The sequence below is a fragment of the Cnephaeus nilssonii genome, assembly GCF_951640355.1.
Source record: "Cnephaeus nilssonii genome assembly, chromosome: 10".
Classification (NCBI taxonomy): Eukaryota; Metazoa; Chordata; class Mammalia; order Chiroptera; family Vespertilionidae; genus Cnephaeus; species Cnephaeus nilssonii.
The window spans coordinates 47,185,575-47,212,494 of record NC_137081.1 but is presented as its reverse complement, the minus strand read 5'-3'; the positions used below and the strand labels follow the sequence as shown (position 1 = coordinate 47,212,494).

The window sequence follows — 26,920 nt, the reverse complement described above, 5'->3', positions numbered from 1 at the left end:
GCCTCCGGCGCGGCTGAGGCTTTCGAAAGGCCTGGTGCCAGAGCAGACAGCCAGCCAGCTCCCCCGCTTTTGATGGTCCGCAGCAGGATGTGGACTCGCTGCCCCAGAGGCCCCTTCTGTGCCGCAGCACAGCCATGGCGACGCGAGCTCAGCGTCCCGCCGGCCCAATCGGCCACCCTGAGTCCCGCCCCCTGCGCCTCCCACTGGCCCAATCGTGGGTGTAGCGGAGTGATGGTAATTTACATATTACCCTTTTATTATGTAGGATGTTAGTGAAGATGTGCACCCTGGTGCAATGTTGTGGGAATGTAAAGTGAAGCTTATGGTCCAAACAGTATGATGGTTCTTCAGAAAAATTTAAACAATTGTCATAAAGCAATTCAATTTTTGAGCATATATCCAAAAGAATTTAAAGATTATCTCAGAGATTTGCACACCAGTGTTTATAACCGCATTATTCACCACAGCCAAGAGATGAAAATAACCAAAGTGTCCATTAATGAAGGAATAGATAAAGTAAGTTTAGGATATCCTATATAATAAAAGGCTAATGTGCAGATTGTTCCCTCGACCTGGAGTTCAACCAGAGCCAACTACTTGCAGCCCCTCCCCCCAGCTGGCCCCACCCCCAAACAGCCCACTCCCACCCTGATTGGGGGTAGGGCCAGCCTGCTAACTGCCTGTGGCCCCTCCCCCTGGCCAGCCCCACCCCTGATAGGACCCCCACCCCAATCAGGGGCAGGGTCAGCCAGCCAACCTCCCATGTCCAATGTCCCCAGCCAACCCAGCCCTATCAGCCCCCACCCATGCACAAATTCGTGCACTGGGCCTCTAGTGTATATATTTAATTTCATAATTGTTTTAAGAAAGGAATTATGGCACATGCTTCAACATTAGATGACCTTGAGAACATTATGCTAATGGAAATAAATTCTACTTAATGAGGTATCTAAAGTGGTCAAATTCATAGAAACATGAATGGTAGGTCCTAGGAGCTGAGGGGAGGGGAAATGGAGAGTTGTTTAATGGGTATATAGTTTCAGTTTTGCAAGATGATAAGATCCGGAGATTGGTTACACAACAATGTGAATATACTAGTATACTACTGAACTGTACTCTTAAAAATGTTTAAGATGGTAAAATTTGTATTGTGCATCTTATACCACAGTCAGAAAACTAAAGGAGCAGGGGAATGCAATTCATAAAAAGACACTGAACTTGTATCAAGTTGGCTGCCTAACTACATGTAGAAGAATTATTTCAACTGACCTTAAAACATGGCAATTTGCACGTCTAGTGAGATACACTATAAAATAAACCACAAAGAAGCCATAAATTGCATTCGGTAATCATATTATTAGTGTTATTTGAAACTAAAATTTAAGTACTGAATGGTACACAATTTTCTGAAGAGAAAAGTAGTACTTCCATGCAGCTATAAGAAGGAATGAAGTGCTGATGAAGGTAGGACATTAGACAGACCTTGGAAATACGCTAAATAAGTCTGAGACAAGGCCACAGTATAAGTCCATTTATATAAAATAACCAAATAGGCAAAACCTCAGAGACAAAGCAGATTAGTGTTTGCCAGGGACTATGGAGAAGGGGATGGGGAGTGACTGCTTAGTAGGTACAGGGTTTCCATTTGAGCAATGAAAAGGTCTGGAACTCGATAATTGTAATGGTTATACAATATTATGAATATAAGTGCCACTGAACACATTTTTAAGTGACTAAAATTATACATTTTATTTTGTGTATATATTTTTATCAAAAATGAATTAACCTTCAATGGTGAAGATCCAACATAATTGTACTTAGATGAAGAGCAGCTTTATTAAATTATAAGCAAGTAATTCACTTACATTTGGAGCTTATAGTATTGGCTACAATTTAGTCTCTCAATCTTAAACTTTTTCCTACCATGTAAAACCTAGCCTTTTCTTAGACTTTTGAAAATTATTATATTTTGATCCCTGCGAATTATAAGAAGGGAGCTGGACTCCAGTGAAATCATTTGTCTGATAGCTAGGTCTTAATCCACCTCTGTCCGTAAGAACTGGTCCATGGCCACCTCCAGGTCCTCTCTGTACAGATTTTACAAGAGGATAAATATGTTTATTTGTTGATTCAGACTCAAATTTAATTACTTCTCTGGCATAATCCTGAAATTGTTTCTCCTTTCCAGCCATAAGTTCTTCAGTAAGTCTGCAATACTCTAGATGGTCTTCTTTTGCTTGTTTTGCATTAAACTTATTTTTGGCCTATTAAGGAAAGAAAGTACAATTCCATATTGGTAAATGAGACCAATTTTCTAAATATACATAGCATTAGAAGTTGTAGATATACTTTTATAAACTCATTGATATTTGACAAGTTCTGACTTAACAACTATATACTATAATTTATTTCAGAAACTTTCCCATGTATCTCACAATATCATCATGCTCAGAAGTCGTGACTCAATGAAACTTACCTTAATAGCCATATGTGATGATACATCTTCAAACAATACAGCAAAATAGTTAAAGGCATGAAATTTAGATAAAATCTAATAACCAAGTTTAGAATCCGGTTTCTACCATTTAATAATGTGTACTCTGGCAGGTAGGTGTAGAAGGCATACCAATCACTGTCCCTACCCATCCACTATTTTGAAGGAACTCACTCAAACCCACTCTCTTAAGTCATCCCAATATACCATGTGCCACAGGAACTCATGTAAGGTGAAATTGGCAGTGAATATCTGAGCTAAGTTAAACCAACTACATGCTTTGTTTCCCAATAATTTGAAGTTGGAACAAGTGACATTTATCAATGTAGGTTGATCAGGTGCTATGTGGAATAAGTATGCTAAGCTATCTACCAAAAGCCAATTTACCAACATTTCATAATTTTATAAGCCAATTTACCAACATTCCAGCCTTCGAGAATCAGGCCCAAACTGGCTCTTGAGTATCCCCTGAGGGGTCCCGGATTGCGAGAGGGTGCAGGCCAGGCCAAGGGACCCCACCTGTTATATTACCAAATGTGGGAAGTTTTTGGCCATTATTTCTTCGAATATTTTTTCTATCTCTCTCTTTATCCTTTTCCCCTCAGGGGTCCAATTTGCACATATAAAGAGACATTTGATATTATACCAGAGATCTCTGATGTTCTGTTCATTTTTCATCTATCTTTTTCTTTCTGTTCTTCAGATGGGACAATTTCTATTGGTCTACCTTCAACTTCACTGATTCTGATATTGAACTCATCTAATGAAATTTTTATTTCAATTATTGAACTTCCAACTCTATACTTTTTATTTGGTTCTTTTTAATAGTTTCTCTTTTTCTATTTAGATTCCCTATATTTGCTTTAATTCTTTTGATATGTTTATAATAGCTGCTTTGAAATCTAATTGTTAAATAAATAACTAAATATAGAATTACCATGTAACCCAGCAATTCCACTTCTGGGTATATAAACAAAAGAACTGAAAGGAGAAACTCAAACAGATATTTGTATACCAATGTGCACAAAAGCATTCTTTGCAATAGCCAAAAGATGGAAACAACCCAAATCTATTGATGGATGTATGGATAACAAAATGTACAATGTTTAACAAAAATACATGTACAATTTTTTAACAAAAATACATGTACAATGGAATGTTATTCAGCATTAATAAGAATGAAACTGAGCCCTAGCCGGTTTAGCTCAGTGGATAGAGCATTGGCCTATGGACCAAAAGGTCCTGGGTTTGATTCCGATCAAGGGCACATGTCTTGGTTGCAGGGTCCACCCTGACCCATGCCTAGGAGGCAACCAATCGATGTGTTTCTCTCACATCGATGTTTCTCTCTGTCTTTCCCTCCCTCTTCCACTTTCCCTAAAAAATCAATGGAAAAATATCCTCTGGTGAGGATTAACCAAAACAAAACAAAACAAAAGAATGAAACTGACACGTGGCAACATGGATGAACCTTAAAGATATTATGCTAAGTGAGATAAGATACCAAAAGGACAAATATTGTATGATTGCACTAATATAAGGTACCTGGAATAATCATATTCATAGAAACAGAAAATAGAACAGTGGTTACCAGAGGCTGGGAGGAAGGGAGAATAGAGAGTTCTGTTTAATGGATAAAATGGTAAATTTTATATTATATACTAGAGGCCCGGTGCACGAAATTCATGCATGGGGCGGGGGATGTGTTCCTCAGCCCAGCCTGCACCCTCTCCAATCTGGGACATCCCTCTCACAATCCAGGACGGCTGGCTCCCAACTGCACGCCTGCCTGCCTGCCTGCCTGCCTGATTTCCCCTAATTGCTTCTGCCTGCCAACCTAATCACCTTCTGATCGACACCTAACTGCTCCCCTGCTGGCCCAATTGCCCCTAACTGTCCTCCTCTTCAGGCCTGGTCGCCCCCAACTGCCCTCCCCTGCTGACCTGGTAACCCCTAACTGCCCTCCCCTTCCGGCCTGGTTCCCCCCAACTGCCCTCCCCTGCTGGCCTGGTCCCCCCCAACTACCCTCCCCTGCAGGCCTGGTTGCCCCCTACTGCCCTCCCCTGCAGGCCTGGTCCCTCCAAATTGCCCTCCCCTGCTGGCCTGGACACCCCTAACTGCCCTCCCTGCAGGCCTGGTCCCCCCCAACTGCCCTCCTCTGCCGTCCCGGTCACCCCTAACTGCCCTCCCCTGCAGGCCTAATCGCCCCCAACTGCCCTCCCTTGCAGGCCTGGTCCCTCCCAACTGTCCTCCCCTGCCAGCCTGATCACCCACAACTGCCCTCCCTTGCAGGCCATCTTGTGGTGGCCATCTTGTGAGTTGGAGTGATGGTCAATTTGCATATTACTCTTTTATTAGATAGGATATTTTACCACATTAAAAAACAAGTTAAAACTCAATAAGAAATCAAACAATTCAATCAAATAATTAACAAAAGATAGACACTTCATATAATTAAGAATATAAAAAAATGTTCAATATTTTTAGTATTAAGGAAATGCATAATAACACCATGAAACATCACTACACTATAATAGTCAAAATCAAAGAATAGTACTAAGTGTTAGTGAGGATATGGAGCAACTTGTCTTCATATATGTTGCTGGTAGAAATGGAAAATAGTATAGCCCAGTGATCGGCAAACCGCGGCTTGCGAGCCACATGTGGCTCTTTGGCCCCTTGAGTGTGGCTCTCCACAAAATACCACGTGCGGGTGCACATGTACAGTGTGATTGAAACTTCATGGCCCATGCAGAGAAGTCAGTTTTCAGCTCTCAAAAGAAATTTCAATCGTTGTACTGTTGATATTTGGCTCTGTTGACTAATGAGTTTGCCGACCACTGATATAGCCATTTTGTAAGACAGTTTTTAGTTACAAATGATTGAAGGACAGTTTTGTTATTTATTTAACAATTAGATTCCTTCATACATGTTCTAAAATTTCTGGTACTCACTTCACATGTGAAACCTGTAAGATCCCAATCAATATAGTTTCTGGGTAACTAGAGGCCCAGTGCACGAATTTGTGCACATTGAAAGGAAATTAATTAGAAGGTGGCCAGTGGGGCGGGACTGGGCTAGACGGGCCAAACACGCCCTGGAGCCACCTTCCCACCATCCCTCCCTGGCCAACTGCACCTGGGATGGTGCCAGGGCTCAAAGAGTGTCTACAGAGTAAGCCAGGTCCCTTTGGCGGTGGGGTTCCTCGGGCTGGCCTGTGGGGATTGGGCCGAAACCGGCAGTCCGACATCCCCCAAGGAGTCCCAGAGTGCAAGAGGGCACTCTGTAAAGTTGCTGTCACTCAGCAGCTCCTGTGTTGAGCATATGCCCCCTGGTGGTTAGTGTGCATAATACCTACCAGCTGTCGGCCGGTTGGCCGGTTGCTTAGTCTTTTATATATATACTAGTGGCCCGGTGCATGAAATTCGTGCACTGGGTGGGGATCCCTCAGACTGGCCTGCGCCCTCTCACAATCCAGGACCCCTTGGGGGATGTCTGACCACCGGTTTAGGCCCGATACCGCAGCGGGATCTGGCCTAAACCGGCAGTCAGATATCCATCTCGCAATCTGGGACTGCTGGCTCCTAACTGCTCACCTGCCTGCCTGCCTGATCGCCTCTAACTGCCTCTGCCTGCCTGCCTGATTGCCCCTAACCCCTCTGGCTAACTGCCTCCCCGCCAGCCTGGTCGCCCCCAACTACCCCCCTCCTGCCAGCCCGGTTGCCCCCAACTTCCCCCCTGCCGGCCTGGTCGCTCCCAACTGTCCCCCCCCCTCCCACCAGCCTGGTTGCTCCCTACTGCCCTCCCTGCTGGCCTGGTCACCCCACGCAGCCTGCTGTTCAGTCATTTGGTCATCTCTCACTAACTCCCCTGCCGGCCTGGTCACCCCATGCAGCCTGCTGTTCAGTCGTTTGGTCGTCCCTCATTAACCCCTCTGCCAGCCTGGTTGCCCCACACAGCCTGCTGTTCAGTCATTTGGTCGTCCCTCACTAACCCCCATGCCGGCCTGGTTGCCCCACGCAGCCTGCTGTTTAGTCATTACTGTGACAACGTCCTGGACAATTTGCATATTCCTCTATTATTAGTATAGACTAGAGGCCCAGTGCATGAAAATTCGTGCACTCGGGGGTGTCCCTCAGCCTGGCCTGCATCCTCTCGCAGTCCAGAACCCCTTGGGGGATGTCCACCTGTCAGCTTAGGCCCACTCCCCAGGGGATCATGTCCAAGCTGGCAGTCAGACATCCCTCTGGCATCCCGGGAGCCCTCGGGGGATGTCTGACTAATGGCTAGGGCCTGCTCCCTGCGAGGAGTGGGCCTAAGCTGTCAGTTGACATTCTTAGAGCTACTGCGGAGGCGGGAGAGACTCCCACACTGCCGCTGCGCTGGCCAGCCATGAGCTGGCTTCTGGCTGAACGGCACTGACCTCCAGGGGGCAGCTCCTGCATTGAGCGTCTGCCCTCTGGTGGTTAGTGTGCGTCATAGCGACCAGTTGTTCCCGGTTGTTCCACCATTAGGGTCAATTTGCATATTACCCTCTTATTATATAGGAGGATATATAGAGAGTTATAAAGAGGGGAAAGTAAAATAAAGTTGATAAGCTACGTTTTCTTTAATATTACTAAAGCCCTATGGACACTAAAGAAGGGTAAATATTTGTGCAAAACACATAAATCTAGTTTGGGAACTTCAATACAGATAAAAACAGAACCTAACTCTTCACATTTCTTATATATTTTATTGTGTCATAATGACCAGCTGATCTCTCTTGTCAAAGAAATCTGCTTGGGAAAGAAAACTTGCATGAACTCTATATTACATAGTTATTACTAAATAAGTATAAACAGTTAGGAATAATTACCATTTGCTGAATATGGGCATCTTGAACTTCAAGACGTTCTTTATCACTTTTGCGTTTTTTCTCCTTTTCATGCTCCCAGAAAATCTGGTCTGCTTTCATGACAGCCAGCAAATGTTCTTTATCCTCGATTTTTCTTTGTCTTTCTTCTTCCTCTTTGTTTTTCATCTAGATGTTAAAAGGTAAAGGAAAACCCTGAAACCATGTTCAGCAACCGTTGCTCTCTAAAGAAGGCATGGATTCAGAAAGCTCCAAGCAGAAAGTCAGCCCAGAGCAATGCAAGGGCAGAAAATTGTATGCACCTGGGCTCATTCCCATGTGGACATTTTACTTTGGTTTTATTTTATCTCACAAATATCAGGACACACAATGAAAACTTAAATAGAATGATATTTGTTTAAAAAAATATAGGAATAGAAAAAAAGCTAGATCTTCTCAAGGTAGGAAAATCTTTGTAGGTAAAAAAATTAGTTGCTACAATGTTTATAAATTATCCAATTTAAATATTATGACAGTCATATAGGAAATAAATTCTGAAGAATTAAGGAATACAGAAATGCAACAGGGTAATTTTTACTTGATTTGTCTTGAAAACATTCAAATTCAAAGTATACAAATGAATAAAATGTTTTGTATTTCATACTAATGCAACAACAACAAAAAATAAGGTACCTAGGAATAAACTTAACCAAGGAGATAAAAGACCTGTTCTGAGAAAAATATAGGACACTGAAGAAAGACACAGAGGAAGCATATACCGTGTTCATGGACTAGAAAAATTAACGTAATTAAAATGTCCATACTACCCAGTGCAATTCCTATTAAAATGCGAATGGCATATTTCACCAAACTCGGATAGAAGAGATTATTACTCTGCATCTATAAATATATATTTGTAATTGTCATGTTATCTTCTGTTAGAAAGTAAACATGGTCTGATTTCAGGAATACAGGAAGATAATTCATACATTATTTTTCAAATTTCTGATATTTTTTTTTTTTTCTGTGATACGGAGGGAGTAGACAGGACAGTGGGAAGGGCTTACTTTTTTTTTTGGTGTAATTTTTATTTGTCAAAATTGAATTGCTTACCGCAAAGACTCTATATTCTTCAATCGCTTTTAATTCTGCTTTATTTTTTTCAATTTTCTCTCTTTCTCTTTTTTCCCATTCAGCCTCAACTTCTTCACTATTTCTAGCAAGAATCATATCTTCATTGTCAAGTTTCTGTTTTATTATTTCACTCAGGAAGTTATTTATTCTTTTTCTACGTTCCTCCATTAGCCTATAACAAAGCAACCATCATGTCAAATCTTCATGAACAGATCTGCTATGGAGTCAGTATAATTTGGAGAGTCATATATTTTATAGTCTTTTATAAGGCAAAAAGGAGCCCCTTTACCCCTTGCATATATATTGATTGTTTTAAATGGAAATTATTTTAAGACTTCATTTTTAGAATCAAGTATGCAGTAGTCCCCCCTTATCTGTGGTTCTGCTTTCTGTGGTTTCAGTTTCCTGTGGTCAACCTCAGTCCAAAAATATTCAATGAACAATTCCAGAAATAAACAATTTTTATGTTTTAAATTTCACACCATTCTGAGTAGTGTGATGAAATCTCACGCCATCTCACCTGGGACATGAACCATCCCTTTGTCCAGCATACCCACGCTGTATACACTACCTTCTGTTAGTCGCTTAGAGGCTTATCTCAGTTACCAGATCAAATACTATTATATTAGAATACTGTTGTATTCTAAAAATCCAAAGGGAGTAATGCATATAATACGATCTTGTATATGTGTACGTATTTATAGGAAACAAAGTGTTAAAATTCTCCAGAATGAAAAATATTTTTAAATACTATATTACTCTGTTTACTCTAACATTGGAGGCTTAGGTTATAAAATAAATCAAAGGCCTTTCTTCAAATAAAATACCAAAAATATCTAGTAAAAGTTATCAAATTCTGAATAAATTCTTCCTCTTATTATCTGCAAAACTATGCCTTATTTTTTAAAGGATTTGGGTCCCCCCCCAAAATACAACACCCCCCCGAAAGAAAGAAAGAAAGAAAGAAAGAAAGAAAGAAAGAAAGGAAGAAAGGAAGAAAATAAAGGATTGGGGCCCAGCCAGTGTGGTGCAGTGGTTGAGCGTCAACCTATGAACCAGAAGATCACGGTTCGATTCCTGATCAGGGCATGTGCCTGGGTTGCAGGCTCGATCCCCAGTGTGGGTCATGCAGGAGACAGCCGGTCAATGACTCTCTTTCATCACTGATGTTTCTATCTCTCTCTCTCCCTCTCCTATTCCCTCTGAAATATATATATATATATATATATATATATATATATATATATATATATATATATATATATATATATATATTTTAAATATATAAAAAATAAAGGATTGGGGCATTTTTATTTAGGATATTGGGCCAAAAATACTTTTAAATTTAGATATGACAAATTCACTAAATTAGTAAGTGAATTTGCAAAGCAATGTGGGAGAAATTATGAGAAAGAACACAGTGCCTATCCCAAGGTAGTTACAATTTAAAGTGGAGAAAAGACATTTGCATGAGTAACTATACAAAGGGCGACTATACAAATGCCATGAGAAAGCTAGAAAATGATATGAGCAAATGAAAACGAAAATAAGAGAAAAAATAAAGGCTTCATGGAAAAGGTGACATTTCATCTAGGCTCAAAACAATATTTTAAACACTTTTATTGATTGCCTACTATATGCCAGGCACTATTCCAAGTGCTGGAGACTAACAATAAACAAAAACATTAAAAGTCTCTGCCCTCATGGAGCTTTTGCTATAGCTGGGGTAGAGGGACAGCAAACAATAAATAATTAAAATAGTGCTAGATCATGCAACCAGGAAAACAAGAGCAATTAAAGGGATAGCAATGGGGGGGGGGGGGGCGGGGGTTGTAATTTTAAGGTGGACAGAGAAAGCCTCAATGAGAAGGCAATATTTGAGTAATGATCTGAAGAGGTAAGAGAGGTGAGCATTCCCCAGAGAGGGTACAGGAGAGGTCCCCTGTGAGCGAGGAAGAGGAAAGGAAGGAGAGAACTGTGAGAGACCAGGTCTGAGGTGAGGCTGGAGGCAGTTGGGAATTAGGACAGGTGTGGAGCCCTAGCGGCCATAGTAAAGACTCTAAGTGTGATGTAAAGCCATCAGAGAAAAGCACGATCTAGACAGAAACACGATGTACTGTAGCTGGCTACCCACTCTCCTCTCGCCTCATCCCAAACTCCTCACTAAACTGACCTCTAAATCTAAGAGACAATTTTAAAAATCTCATTTAATACCTTTATTGATCTAACACTAAAGATTGCCTTTTTTTTTTTTTAACTGAAACTCTCCTCCTTTGCTGTTTCTCTGGTTTTCCTCCAATCTCTAGAAACTATTCTGTGGTCTTCACCTTACCTTCTTTCTGCATTTGTCCTAAGGACTATGCCACCTTCATTTCTTACCTATTCACCTTAGGTGAGGCCACCTGTGTCTACAGTTCTAACAACCGCATATACAGCAATGCCTCACACAGCCATCTCCAGCTCATACCCCTCCAGAGCAGAGATTTCCAGTATTCCCAGCCTCCTTAATATTCCAGAGAAACCCCAACTCACATGCCCCAAACTGAAGTCATTGTGACACAAATGCTCGAGTCATCCATAAAATAATGAGGCCTTTATTCCTAAAGGCTACTCTCATATCACAACTTCTCATTTATAACAAAATAATTTCAGGTAGTACTTTATTAATTATGTGAGTTATTTTAAAAGCTTACCTGTGTGTTTCAGCTTCTTTTTCTTTCCTCATTTGTGTAAGACGCTTTTTTGTTTTGATAAATTTTCTAATCTTTTCATCTTCTTCCTCTTGCTGCTGCTGTTCTACGGCTTTGATGATATTTTTATCATTCATATGTTCCTTAGAGAAAAAGTTCTGTGTTAGCCTATCAAGAAAAATATCTTTCAACATATAAATATCTAACGAGAACCTATAAAATGGTCACAGCTTCTGATCCAGTTATTTCTTTCTTGGAAATTTATCCCAAAAGAATATCAGAAATATGCACTAAGTTTTATGTACCATGCATTTTATCTCAAAGTTATTTATAATGGTGACAAGTTGGAAACAACCTCAAATACTATTCAATAATGGAAAAATGGTTGGCCTTCCTTGTGGCGGTCACGCGGGCAGCGGCTGCGAGTAGCGGGACACTGGGCGTCATGTCCTACAAGTTTAGGGGTTTCACGCAGAATTTGGTGGGAGCATGGGCTTCCCATGCCTATAACCCGCAGGGATTAAAGCCTGTGGTTTCCACAGAAGCACCGCCTATCATATTTGCCACACCAACTAAACTGACTCCCGATTATCCTACATATGATTATGCTGGGAAAAACAAAGTTCCAGAGCTACAGAAGTTTTTCCAGAAATCTGATGGTGTGCCCATCCACCTGAAACGAGGCCTGTCTGACCAAATGCTTTACCGGACCGCCATGGCACTGACGTTGGGAGGGACCACCTACTGCCTCATCGCCCTCTACATGGCTTCACAGCCCAGACATGAATGAATTAGGCTGCAAAGGACTGGTTTGCTTTTCGGCATAAACCCTTTGAATTTTTGTTTCTGTAAAAAAAAATTTTTTTTATTTGAATGGTCTACTAAACATTTTGCAAGAAAAAAAGAGAATAAGACAATATTTTGGTTTGTTTATGAAATGCACATTGCCTGTCAGAGCTCATTTGACAGTTAAAACTATTGCTCAGAGAAATGCTGCTGCTCTAAGAGTTTGGGCTCTGGATTTCCCTGGAGGTTCTGGATGAAGGCTGCATACAGACTCATTAACTGCGGTCTGGGCTCAGGTCCTTGGGGACTCATGGTAGCCTTTTTGAGCATGGGGTGCAGAAACCTTTCTGGATTTGGATATGTCTGAGGAAGGAAGACAAAAGCCAAGGCCAGGTACATGAAATGAAGTATTGTGTCTGTAGTTACCTTGGGGAATTTCCATCTTGCAGTAAAATGTTAATAGAAATTATTTGCAGCATGCCTCTATTCATGGGGCAGTTTGTTTCAAAGGGTTATTTGCCTCATCCCAGATCTTTAGTAAAATTTTATGTGTAATTATTATGTATTTATTCCACCATGGGAATAGAACACTTGTTTAGTGTTGCATTTTAGACCATTGTCTGTTTTATTAATGAAACTGTGACACAAAGTCTCCTTTACCTTTTAAAAACGTTATGATTTTTAAGTTATGATTTATTTTGATTGTGGAATAATACATGAATGAAAAAAAGAAAGAAAAATGGTTAAATAAATTATACTTTCAGTGACACAGGAAGAATACAAATAATACAATTGATGACTAAGGGGAAAACAGAATATAAACACTAAGTAGCATATTTAGCAAATATATAAATACAAAGTTTATAATGTATATATAACTGAAAGAAATGTATCAAATGTTAGTTATCTTTGGGTTATGAGATTATAGGTGACTTTCACATCTTCTTTATGCTGTTCTGCATTTCATTTTAAGTAGTTCATTTCTTTAAAAATATGTAACTAAAATAATTCAATAGTCAGAAAAAACACACATCCACCCTAGCCGGTTTGGCTCAGTGGATAGAGTGTCAGCCTGCAGATTGAAGGGTTCCGGGTTCAATTCTGGTCAAAGGCACATACCCGGGTTGTGGGCTTGATCCCTAGTAGGGGTGTGCAGGAGGCAGCCGATCAATGATTCTCTCGCATCATTGATGTTTCTATCTCTCTCCCTTTCCCTTCCTCTCTGAAATTAATATATATATTTATGTATATACAGTATATATATAGTATATATATATATGTAAAGATACCTACCTATGAAAAAAAATCTTCATTCTCTTATTTCTTGTTCTTGCATGAGAGCACATCCACATAAAAACCATAGCAAGTATAGCTCTCCCCAATACACTTAGAAACCCAATTTAATAGCAACTTGTTTTTAATCCACTATTATTTACAAAAAATATATTAAAATGTAGTCATTGGACTTTGTACATATTTAGAAAAGATGCTGTATTTTCAACTTACAAAAAACAGTTTCCTCCTTTCATTTATCTCTTTATTTTTCTTTTCTAGTTTTTTTTTTCATTTCTATTTCATATAATATATTCTGTCGCTTTATTTCCTCAGCGTCATTTTCTTCAGATTTTCTCCTCCTTTCTTCTTCCTCTTCATGTTCCTTTATTCTAAAAAAAAAAAACACAAAAAAATGTTATATTTTAAATAAATTAATTATATTGTAATCTGGGATGATTTGAGACTGTAAGAAAGAACTTGTGGATTTTTTAGGGAGGAGGGGGACAAGACATATATAAAGAGCGGTAGTTAAAACCAAATCCAAAATGGTTAGCTCAGAATTACCAATATTTCCCTTCCTTTGACATTTGTTTCATTCTTCATCCAAATTAATTCCCACACTAGGATTTCAAATATGCCTTTCCTTTAGGAAGAACCAGTTCACTGAAGGACTGTATGGTGGAATGTGACATTATTTTTCAGAAAAATCGCTAATCCCTAGCGCTTCTCAGTTTCAGCACTAGACATGCTACCTACGTACGGGTCTAGCCACCCAGGGGATGGGGTTTGATGGGAGGAGAGAAACGAAGGTTTCCTCATCCATCTGGCCACGGTGGTTGTCATCCCTCCCGTAGCCAGCATTGACCAGCTTACCTTCTGAGTGGGAAGCTACCAAATGCTGGTTCGGTCAAAGGGCTTAATGTCTGAGTTCTTCAGAGATCCCTAAGAGCCTCCTCACTGCAGAGACCGGGTCAGGACGATTGGCTCCCAAGACCCACCACTGTCACTACAGGAGATTCCCTCATCAGTTTATCGCAGGCTCTGAGTGCCCTCCTCTGGTCATCATTCCTCCACACGCCTGCAAGACAGCCGAGGCCCGAAACGTCTGCCTGTCAGCCAATCAACAATGTGCAGGCTGCTCCAGGGCCACTATCTGCTGTCTCTAGTTTTGTTTTTTAATTCCTGAACAGGTAGGCACAGGATAGAGTCACAACCTACTTACGTGGACCAAAAGACTGAGGAATAAACCTTTCTGTCACATGTGCCTAATCAAAAACTTTTCTTTTTCTTGGAGTCTCCTCCCTTAGCTCCCGGGAGGGGAAAGTTCCCTTCCCCTGTGCCATGGAGGACTATGCAGTTAAAAGAGCAATAAGTTCCCTGTGGTATTATTAAGCCAATTTAGGACAGGAGATGCCTAGTTGATTCATCTGCACAGAGTAAATACTTTGGAGTCATAGCTCCTCTTTAGAAGGAGCTAAGAAAAAAGTCCCTGCTGGCCACAGTTAAACCAGGTCTATGATTGCCCTAAAAAAAACTAAGTTTTCAAATTTTTATTCACTTGTTTGTTTAGGTTGTTAGAACTATTAAATATTTTCTCAGGCTCTTAGAAGCAAACTCACAAGTTAACAATAAAGATTTAAAGGACATTATAAAAATAGATGTACCCAATTTTGAGAAATGAAGTTTTAAAATTGCTACTTTAAGGAAAAACAACATGATATAAAAAATTTTGCAATTTTAACATTCATTAGCCAATCTGGGAATCACCAACATTATACCTATGCTTGTATTGAATAATGCATTGTTTTCACATAGAAATTTGAGTAAGAACAAAAATATATCTAGGGTAAGTGAAGAGGTAAATATTGTCAGTGAATTATATAAATAATATGTAACTATTAAATAATATTGAATTACCTGTCAATAAAGACTTTTATCTTAGTTTGGGTAGGCTACTCAACTACCTGCCATTAATTTAACTTAATGCAAAGGTATTGAATGAAATCTGAGATCCTCTAGTTCAGGGAAGAAAGACATAACATTCAGATCTTTACTTCCAACACCCATGTCCACAGCAGACACCAATAATCAATGCAAAGCTCTTTTTTTTTTAATACATTTTATTGATTTTTTACAGAGGGATAGAGAGCCAGAAACATCGATCAGCTGCCTCTTGCACACCCCCTACTGGGGATGTGCCCGCAACCAAGGTACATGCCCTTGACCGGAATCGAACCTGGGACCCTTGAGTCCGCAGACCGACGCTCTATCCACTGAGCCAAACCGGTTTCGGCAATGCAAAGCTCTTTACTGCTGAGTCTTGGACCTTCCCAACCCAATGCACTGGGCAGCCTCTACCTAATAATCAGAGTACAATTTGTCATGAAATTTCTGATTCACATCCTGAAGGCCCCAAATCTATTTGTCTAGCCCAGATCTGACTTGAGCTTCTATAGATGTTGTGTTGTCCTCCTATAAAAGCATTAGGGGCTCCTACCCAAAATTCGGTTCAGATGATATTCCACGCATCAAGAGAAGTTGAGAGAAGGTATTACTCACACAAGAAACTATTGGGAGAGCTGTCCAGGCACAAGTAGGCCTGGAATGACTTGGGCATAGCAAAGGGAGTAGATTTGGGCCTTCCCCCAGACTAATGGGTGGGACTGGGGAAAAGTTCCTATGCACAGGAGATATAAATTCTCTGCTGGTGCCAAAGGAAAGAGAAGTCCAGGGGCCTTCTTATCAGCCTTTTCAAATGTAGGGCCACAGGGGAAGGGAGGGTGAGGCCTACAAAGAAATCAGCAGTCAAACATCAAATATGAGGTCTGATTCTAATACAATTCACACATGTGATTTTTATAGAAACAATCCCCTAGGCATCACCACCTGACTATACATTCACTATGTCTAAGACAAATTCATCCTCCTCCTCTTCTAAACTGATCCTTTTGGTCTCTTGTTCTTATCTTGGTGAATAGTACCACCTTCTTTTCAGTTGCCTATGCTAGAGATATAATAATCACAACTTAGTGGTAATTGGTAAATTCATTTATTTAAAAAACATCTATAATAATAGATTTACATTTTCCTCTGTTGTATTCAATTATAGAATTGAATTTCCTTTTTTTAAATATATTTTATTGATATTTTACAGAGAGGAAGGGAGAGGGATAGAGAGTTAGAAACATCAATGAGAGAGAAACATCGATCAGCTGCCTCCTACACACCTCCTACTGGGGATGTGCCCACAACCAAGGTACATGCCTTTGACCGGAATCAAATCTGGGACCTTTCAGTCCGCAGGTCGACGCTCTATCCACTGAGCCAAAAGAGTTAGGGCAGAATTGAATTTTCTTAATAAATTTAAGATGTAAGTCTCTGGAGCCAAATTGGCAACCCAAACTCATGTGTCAAACGTTTTCCTCCTGTGGAGAAACCAAGATGGTGGCATAGGTAAACACCTAAACTGCTGCCTTGCACAACAATTTCAAAACTACAACTAAAAGACAAAACGGACATCATCCAGAACCACAGGAAGGCTGGCTGAGTGGAAATTCTACAACTAGAAGGAAAGAGAAAAGCACACTGAGACTCAGAGAAGCTGCAGGAGGACGAGGTACTGAGACGCGCACGGAGAGGACTGGCAACTGAGTGCACAGCTGGCTCTCTCAACTGGAAGGGAGACAAAAGCTCCTGACTGAGCTGAATTCCAGTTTCGGGCGAGACTCTGGGGACCCAGACTCATACGGGGTGAAACTGGACTGTCAGGAAAGAGAAAAGCACACTGAGACTCAGAGGAACTGCAGAAGGCAGAGGTACCGAGGCGTGTGCATGCGGAGAGGGTGGGCAACTGAGTACGCGGCTGGCTTTCTCAACCAGAAGGGAGACAAAAGCTCCCGACTGCACTGAACTCCAGTTCTGGGCAAGACTCTGGGGACCCAGACTCATTCGGGGAGAAATGTACTGTCTGGAAGCAGGCAGAACTCAAGGGCGGCTTTCTCTCAGAGGTGCTTGCAGCGATTACCACAGAACACTGGGACACAGGGGCCTCTTAGGGCAGGGCTGATGGGAAACCAATGCTGTCTGCTCCACCCTGAGACTCCGCCCCATCCAAGCTGAGCACATAGGCTTTTGCAGGTCTTGTCTCATAAGGGTGTCTCCAGCATAGAAGTTCTCCCATCGTAGACACAGCTGATCCTCACAGCCAATTGGCCTGGAGGTCAATTCCTCCCAGTGATACCAACAACAATCAAGGCTTTAACTACAACAAGACTGTGCACACAGCCCACAAATGGGTGCACCAAGAGTGTCCACCTCAGGTAACTGGGGAGGCTGAGCCACTGGGCCCTATAGGACACCTAGCACACAAAGCTACTCTATCAACTCAGGGAAGCAATCAAAATGCAGAGACAAAGAAACAGGTTACAAATGAAAGAAATGGAGGAAAGCAAATGACTGGATATAGAGTTCAAACCCACAGTTATAAGAATTTTCTAGAAAAGGCTGATAAATTTAGTGAGACCCTCGAGGATATGAAAAAGGACCAACTAGAAATTAAGCATACACTGACGGAAATAAAAAATATTATACAGAGATCTAACAGCAGACTAGAGGATCACAAGAATCAAGTCAAAGATTTGAAATACAAAGAAGCAAAAAACACTCAACGGGAAAAGAAAAAAGAAAAAAGAATCCAAAAATACGAAGATAGTGTAAGGAGCCTCTGGGACAACTTCAAGCGTACCAACATCAGAATTATGGGGGTGCCAGAAGAAGAGAGAGAGGAAGATACTGAAAACCTATTTGAAGAAATAATGACAGAAAACTTCCCCCACCTGGTGAAAGAAATAGACTTACAAGTCCAGGAAGTGCAGAGAACCCCAAACAAAAGGAATCCAAAGAGGACCACACCAAGACACATCATAATTAAAATGACAAGAGCAAAAGACAAAGAGAGAATATTAAAAGCAGCAAGAGAAAAACAGTTAGTTACCTACAAGGGAACACCATACGACTGTCAGCTGATTTCTCAACAGAAACTATGCAGACCAGATTGGAGTGGCAAGAAATATTAAAAGTGATGAATAACAAGAACCTACAAAGATTACTCTACCTAGCAAAGCTATCATTCAGAATTGAAGGGCAGATAAAGAGCTTCACAGATAAGAAAAAGCTAAAGGAGTTCATCACCACCAAACCAGTATTATATGAAATGCTGAAAGGTATTCTTTAAGAAGAGGAAGAAGAAGAAAAAAGTAAAGATAAAAATTATGAACAACAAATGCATATCTATGAACAAGTGAATCTAAAAATCAAGTGAATAAAAAAATCTGATGAACAGAATAAACTGGTGAATATAATAGAATCAGGGGCATAGAAAGGGAGTGGACTGACAATTCTCGGGGGAAAAGAGGTGGGGGGGGGTGAGGGAAGAACCTGGACAAAAATCGTACAACTATGGATGAGGACAGTGGGGGAGGGGGGGTAAGGGCAGAGGGTGGGGTGAGAACTGGATGGAGGGGAACTATGGGGTAAAAAAAGGAACAATTATAATAATCTGAACAATAAAGATTTATTAAATTAAAAAAGACAAAACGTTTTCCTCCTAATTCCCCTCAATGCAAGCAATGGAATGAAGGAAATTCTACATCACTACTAGAAGCTACAACAAGGTCTTACTCAGATACCTGAATTTTCAAGAGATTTCTGGGGAAAAAATATGTCAGTGAAGAGTAAAGTGAAGAAGGTAATACTTGGCCACCATCCACAAAGACAGAGTCCACCACTGTGAAGGAATTTGTGCTTATCTCGGAGCCTGACAAACACCTAGACTACATGAAAATAAGCCAAAGAAACAACTAAAGCAAATCCTAAACCTGCTTGAACCTCTAACCTGTTGCCCAAGATCACTTGGAAAGGTGATCCTGTGGCCCAAACACAGCCTACCTGCAAAGGCTACTCGGGGCAGATGGCCTGTGAAGGTGTTAGCACTTGCCAGGTAGCTTGCTGGAGATTAATCTGCTACTGATAATTATCTCTGAGCTGCAACAGCCAACATAAAAAGAGAAATGTCTCAAAGGTGATTCACTGGCCAAATATTTGCCTCCCTTTGCCAACGGCTTTGTCCATAACTTGCACAAACCCTTGGATCTCTACATTGCCAAAGGAAAAAAATTACAATAAATCCAAAAGTTACTCTTCTCTTTTTACTAAGGGTTAAAATAACTGAAGAATACAATCTGGCAACACATACATCCTGAGAATTGATGTCTATGTCACTTAGACATTTGTGATTCTGAGCAATAAATATATATACAAAAATAAAATCATAATAACAAAAAGAGAGATTTGAACACATAAAAATAAATATCTAACTACTAAAAACCATTCAGAAAGATGACAAAATCTGCAATGACTAATAAATTAGAATATCAATATATATAAAACTCCTTATTAATCAGTTTTTAATCAATGACAAACATACATACCAATATGAAACAACCTACACAAGAGAACAATGGGATAACCAATTCATGATCATAAAAACCCAAACAAATGGACATTTACACATGAAAAAATGTTCTGTCTCACTAAAATTACTAGAAATGTAAATTAAAAGATACAACTTTTTGCCGAAAACAGTACCCATATTGATTATAGTATAAAGGGTGTCAGACATCATTGATGAATGCACTGAAGCCTCTCAAAGGGCAATTTGGCAGTCACTCTCCAGATGTAAAATCCAAGTCCATTTCAAGAAATCTACCCTACATAAATACATCTTTGCACAAAAGTTATAAAAGATATATGCTAAGGATGATCTGTAACATTGTTAGAAATAGGGGACACCCACATTTCCCTCAATAATAATTATAGTTAAACTAGAGGCCCAGTGCACGGGATTCGTGCACTGGTGGGGGGCGTGGCCTGCGGGGATGGGCCCACTGTGGGAGCTCTGCTCATCTCAGTCAGCTGAGCGGCTGTGGACCTGCCCTCTGTGTTTGAGCATCTGCCCCCTGGTGGTCAGTGTGTGTCATAGCGACTGGTCAATTGGTTGGTCTGGTTGTTTCGCCATTCGGTTGCTGGGCTTTTATTATATAGGATAAATAATGGTACATGCTTAGTATATAATATTTTAAAAGATGATCCATATATTCTTGCATAAAGCTATTCAAGGTATATTGTTGAGTGAAAAAATGAAGTCACAGAAAAATATATTGTATAACATCCAAGTTAAAAAATATATTCACACTTAAATATGTGCTATATATAATAAGTATTAGTAACTTCAATAAAACATTCTGAAGGGATAGGTATAAAACTTTTTATAATGGCTATTTAGGAAGAGGAAAATGAGACTTAAAGAGACAGACATTCAATAGGATGGATATGAAGATGAGCTTTCAAATTTTACTCCAAATTTCGCTGTATAGCTTGTATTTAAATAAGCATATATGCATTTATTATTTGCAAAAATAATTTTTAAGAATAGACAAACATACCCAAATGTTAATAGTGCCTACTCTGGATCATCAAGTTTCTAGTGATTTTTATTTTTAATTTTGTTTAACTGTATTTTATAATTCTATAAAGTCTACCAATACAGTATTGTTTAAAGTTTTTTATGTATTTATACAATTTATACACATTTAAACTACAGTATAAAGAAACTGGTAAGTCTCACATTGGAGAAACAAAGTGGCTGGTGGACACAGAAGAGACTTTTTCTGAATCCCCTTTGTGCCTTTTCCTATTTACGTGTATCAGCTATTTAGAAAAGTAAGTAAAATTATATACAAATTGCACCCCTGCCCATATATATACTTTCAAAAAAGAGATCAGGTTTGATTTCAATTTACTGACATAGCAAGAGCTCATCACATATTGGTAAATGAAAAAAAAAACACATTAAATAAAATGGTAGTTGATCCAATTTTATTTTATAAAATGTGGGTATATATGATCAGAAAAATTGGTTGCATCACTAGATCAATGACTTCCAGGGGTGGAGGGTGGGGGATAGAATTCAGTGCAAAGGGGCATGAAGAAACCCATTTGGGGAGATGGAAGTATTCTGTGTCCAGATTTGGGTGAGGTATACAGCTCTGGTATGCTTTTAAAAAGTCAATTATTACTAAATGTAAATTACACCTCAATGAATCCACCCACCTCCACCACCACCATCAAAAAAGGTCTCTATGGCTATATACCCAAACAAAAACAGCTTATTGTGGTGGATTAGATTATTAAAAAAGGCTCTCTCTCTCACTCCCCATTTCCATGGAGTCTATTTCTCTGTTCCAATGTGGTTAGGCCGAGCCATATGACTTCCTTTAGACTCATGGTAGGCCATGTGTTTCCTTGACCTTTGACTTTGGGTTTAGCCATGTTCTGGCAAGCTTGTGCTCATTCTTTTGCATCTCTGTCAATGCGGTAAGAAAAGCTTCCCACAGGTGACTGCTGGCCCTTCATCGAGGACTTCAGAATGAATACACATGGAGCAGATCAGAGCCTTGCCCACAACAAGCAAACCCAGCCAGTCCTACAGTTTGAACAAAAGCTTCCAGCCACGCCCAACCAACCCCCAGATACATGAGAAATAAATGTTTATTGGTGAATGCTACTAGACGGTGTGGTTGTTTGTTCTGCAGCATTATAGTGACGATATATTATCTCTGGGTAAGGGAGTAATAATGATTTTTACCCTCTTTCCCTGTATTTTTTTTCTACCTAGTAGGTATTTTAGCATGTATTACTTTTATAATCAGGAAAAAAAGCTATATCCATCATGAGAAAAAGAGGAAGGTACAAACAAGGTAATTTATATATACATACTGTTTTAAATGATCATTGGCAAGAGCTATTCTATCTCTGCGTTGTTTTTGTGCTTTTTCTTGTTCTTCCTTAACAGCTTTTTCAATGTTGAGTTTCAGTTGTTCCTCCCATTTTTTATCAGATTTTATTCTACTCTTTTGGGATTCAATCTGGGCATCACGTTCTTTCATCGCTCTACTAAGAAGAAGTCCTGACTACAAAAAAAATTACAGTATTTTAAGAAAATAAAGTCTAATGTGTATAAATATGTTAAGTATGTATTACAAAAATACAAGAAAATCCAAGTAGTACATGAAAGTTTTTCACTCTTTCTGTCTGGTAAAATTGATATTGCTTTGCATGTTCAATGGCTTTTTTTCTTTCTCCTTGTTTGTATATTGCTTCTTCCAAATCAAGAATTTGTCTTTCTGCCTCTAGTTCTTCATCACGCTTCTTTTTGGCTTTAAGTTTTTGTTCTTTTATCCCCTTCAAAAAAGATCAAAGCAGTCATCTGTTTTCATTTTTCAATTAAATTTTACAAAATTGAACATTGTAATGTGATCATTTGAACTTTCATTATTAGTCTTTATTGTATTTGCATTTATCATTAATAAATAAAACATGAAGTTACACTCATGAGTTAATTTTTAATTGAAATTTTTAGGTAGGTAACACAGTTATATGGTTGAAAACCCCAAAATAATATAATTGTATACAGTGAAACTCTCCCTCCAATCCTAATTTACATCTGCAATCTCTAAGACAACCACTAATATTAGTATTTTGTGTTTACTTCAAAGTTCCTTCATATATTTACATAATAATATATAAGCATACATCTATCATATGATTCAGCTATTCTACACCAAGATATTTACCCAAGAGAAATGAAAGCATATATCCATACACTTACACATGAATGTTCATAAGCAGCTTTATTTTTTAAAATATATTTTTATTGATTTCAGAGAAGAAGGGAGAGGAGAAACATCAATGATGAGAGAGAATCATTGATCGGCTGCCTGCTGCACGCCCCCTACTGGGGATCTAGCCCGTAACCCAGGCATGTGCCCTTGACTGGAATTGAACCAGGGACCCTTCAGTCTGCAGGCCGAAGCTCTACCCACTGAGCCAAACCAGCTAGGGCAGCAGCATTATTTATAGGAGCCTGGAAACAACTCAAATATCAACAATTGAACAGATAAACAAACTGTGGTATATATCCACACATGGGAACACCACTTAGCAATAACAGTGAATGAATAATTGATACAACAACATGAAAATATTTCATGTTGAGTGAAATTTATAATAGAAAGCAGGTCAGTAGTTGCCTAGAGACAGGAGACAAAGTGGGGGGAAAGAGTGAGAGGGAGTAAAATGGGCTATGAATAAACTTTTCTGGGGTGATGAATATGTTCATTGTCTTAATTATAATGATGGTGTCAGGGGTCTATATGCCAAAACTTACCAAATTGTAAATTTTAAATATGTCCAATATATTGTATGTCACTTACACCTAAATAAAGGTGTTGAAAATGTGTCTCAATGCATTTTTATATTTTATAGGTAAAAATATATATTTTTTAAATATATGTTTATTGATTTCAGAGAGGAAGGGAGAGGGAGAGAGAGATAGAATCATCAATGATGACAGAGAATCATTGATTGGCTGCCTCCTGCACAACCCCTACTGGGGATCGAGCCCACAACCCTGGGCATGTACCCTTGACCAGAATCAAACCCGGGACCCTTCCGTCCACAGGCCAACGCTCTATCCACTGAGCAAAACTGGCTAGGGCTATATGTAAAAATATTTATAAGAATGCTAAGAAAAAATGTAAGCCTTCAGTGCTTGTGTACCCCTGGGTGGTTAATACTTACTGCATACGTACGAGCCCAATGTTTTACCACTTCTTGGGATCGGAGATGCATTTCTTTCTTTGCCTTTCTTTCTGCTCGAATGCATGCTGCTTTTCTTGTTAAACCATCAATGCTATCTCGAATCCTTTCCCAATCATTGTGTGGAATTATGGTGACCTGCCGGAGATCTACTTTGCTAGGTAGAAGAGGCGGATAGAGAACTTGATCTTCGTTAGAGTTCTTTATTTCTAGTAAAGTGTTAAAAATGAATATTAAAAACTTTCAAGAAGAGTGTGGTATTTTTCTCTCAGACATTTTTATATTGGTATATCTAGAAATTGTTTGAAATGATAATTGTATTCTTGTTATCTTAAGAGCAACTGGGATTAAATGGAAAGATACAACACCTTGAAATCAAACGACACAGATTTGAGTCCTTGTTTAGTCATTTCCTTGGTGTGTAAACCTGGGCAAGTCATTTAACTTCTTGGAGTCTTGGTATCACCATCTTTAAAGTTGAGATCAATAATACCTACCCAACAGGTTGTTATAAAAGCATTTTTCAATTTAACCACGTAGGAGTTTATAAATGGATAACTTTGGGAATGTTCACTATTGGAGTTGTAGACATTATAATTGACTCTATCCAACCCCTTCCTAATTGAGTACCAGCAATGTAATTTGGAGAACTGGCTACAGTCCCCAGGATGGGCCTCATTAGTTTAAGAATACTTGCATCTCACTTGCCAATAATTATTTCTATAATAAATAAAAAAATAGAAGAAGAGGTTTATTTGAGACTTTTAGTAAACTTCGTTCTTGTTCTTCTGGTAAAGACATCTGAGAGTGACTCTCAAGCTAGATATGAATGAGGAAGCATGAAGGCCAGATAGGCACCCATCCTAGGACCACACAAGGAAGCAGCCTTATAGGAAGCTGTTACTGTGAACCACAAAGTGGAAACCAAGGAAGCACCTGGGACAATGAGGATCTCATTATACCGCTAGATCAATCAGCTCAATCAGACCTGAAGCCTGGAGTTCCTGCAGGCAGTGGTGACCAGGCCCTGGAAGCAGTGGAAGGAGAGCTGCCTGTCAGAAGCTGTGTGGTGCACAATGTGATCCCTCCTCGGTGACATCCCAAATCTTCAGTAGAGTAACTGCACTCATGAGATGTTTTATTCAAGATCTTTTGTTGTTGCTGTTGTTAATCCTCACCCAAGGATATTTTTCCCCATTGATTTTAGAGAGAGAGAAGAGAGGGGGAGAGACACAGAGAGAGAAACATCGAGTGAAAGAGACACATCCAATTGGTGGCCAGGGATTGAATCCACAACCAAGGTACGTGCCCTTGACCGGAATGTCAAACCCACGACCCTTCTTCAGTCGGCGGTCCAACACTCTAACCACTGAACAACCAGCTAGGGCTTATTCAAGATCTTTTCATGGACTCTGACTCAAGAAGAGAACCAAGAGAACAAAAGCAGTAGAAATGGGCAAGCATAAAGAAATGAGAGAACCCACAGGAAATCTGGGAACGTTTTTTGACTTTCAGGCCACTGAGGTTGGGACAGTTCCCCCATCTCTCTGAGGATAAGGAGCTCTGATTGATAGCAGAGCTACAGATGATCTCACACATCCATGCTCTAATTCACTGGATTGATGTACAGTTCACTCCTCTAAGGGCACTCTTATTTCCAAGATTCCTTCCTCACAGTGGCTCTCACACAATGCTAGTAGTGGCTGTTCCAGAAATTAAACAGGCCACAGTTGAAAGAAGGAACAAGACAAAAGAGATGGACACAGGAAGAATATGAATAGACAGACTCATGGAGTAGAGAGGGGACAAAAGCAGTGGCAAGTGACCTACGGGTATCTAAAATCAGTCCATGAGCCTGTCATCGTTGACACACTTTCCGTGGTTTACAAAACCTTTTTTAATTGAGATATATTTCACATATCATAAAACTCACCATTGTAAAGGGTAACATTCAGTGATTTTTAGTCTATTCACAAAGCTGTGCAAACATCACCACTAATTCCAGAGCATAAGTTTCTTGGTCATCTTGTTTGTACTCAACTATCATCACTATCTCAGCCAGCTGTGAAGTTTAAAAAATGGCACTGATTTTAAATATATATATATATATATATATATATATATATATATATATATATATATATTTCAGAAAGGAAGGGAGAGGGAGAGACAGAAACATCAATGATGAGAGAGAATCATTGATCAGCTGCCTCCTGCACGCCCCCTTATGGGGATTGAGCCTGCAACCTGGGCATGTGCCAATGACTGGAATCAACCGGGTCCTTTAGTCCGCAGGCCAATGTTCTATCCATTGAGCCAAACCGGCTAGGGTGGCACTGATTTCTTTAACAAACATACCTGGTGAGCTCTGAGTAAGGTAAACTCCAGACTCTTGGAACTGCAACCACACAGATCAATTGGGTCAGCCTACTTCTTTTTTCTCCACCTCTATTTATGTAAACTTTTTCTTTTCAAATGTTTTCATTGATTTCAGAGAGATGAAGGGAGAGGAAGAGGGATAGAAACATCAAGGATGAGAATCGTTGATCCGCTGCTTCCTGCACGCCCCCTACTGGGGATCCAGGCGGAAACCGGCATGTGCCCTGACCTGGACGTCCTGGTACATGGGTCCATGCTCAACCACTGAGCCACACCGGTCGGGCTATTTATGTAAAATTTCCCACCTACCAATTCATCTGAGGGCAAAACTGTCTAATTTACATAGAACCCCACGCTGCTTTTGACTTGGGAGTCCACTTCACCTGGACTAGGCCCCCTCACCGGTCACCCTCGCCTCTCCCCCCGTGTCTGGGGGGTCGGAAACAATCCCCGGGCCAGCGCGGGCCAGTTTAGCTCACCCGTGCATCCCTTCGCCTGTCCAGAGCGCCTTCCGAACCGCACCAGCGTCTCAGCCGAGGTGCCCATGTTGCTTTCAGACTCGGAAAGGCGACTGCGCGGCGGGGCGCTGCAGTCTCTAGTGTTTGGAAATGC

The 26,920-nt window shown here is 40.1% G+C and overlaps 2 protein-coding genes across 2 annotated transcripts; one reads left to right on the top strand and one right to left on the bottom strand.

Annotated features, from left to right (window-relative positions):
* Positions 1-61: 61 nt before the first annotated feature.
* On the bottom strand, positions 62-26,901 carry CFAP210 (cilia and flagella associated protein 210). Its single transcript, XM_079782588.1, is given in 10 exon segments — positions 62-2,264; positions 7,353-7,517; positions 8,442-8,634; positions 11,156-11,295; positions 13,445-13,501; positions 13,503-13,602; positions 22,049-22,242; positions 22,340-22,513; positions 23,912-24,138; positions 26,788-26,901. Coding segments are annotated over 10 exon segments (1,662 nt in total). The 5' UTR covers positions 26,855-26,901; the 3' UTR covers positions 62-1,919.
* Positions 11,548-11,945, top strand: LOC307106255 (cytochrome c oxidase subunit 7A2-like, mitochondrial). The gene has a single exon (XM_079782589.1). The coding sequence runs from the start codon at positions 11,598-11,600 to the stop codon at positions 11,940-11,942; it is 345 nt and encodes a 114-aa protein (XP_079638715.1). The 5' UTR covers positions 11,548-11,597; the 3' UTR covers positions 11,943-11,945.
* Positions 26,902-26,920: the final 19 nt, after the last annotated feature.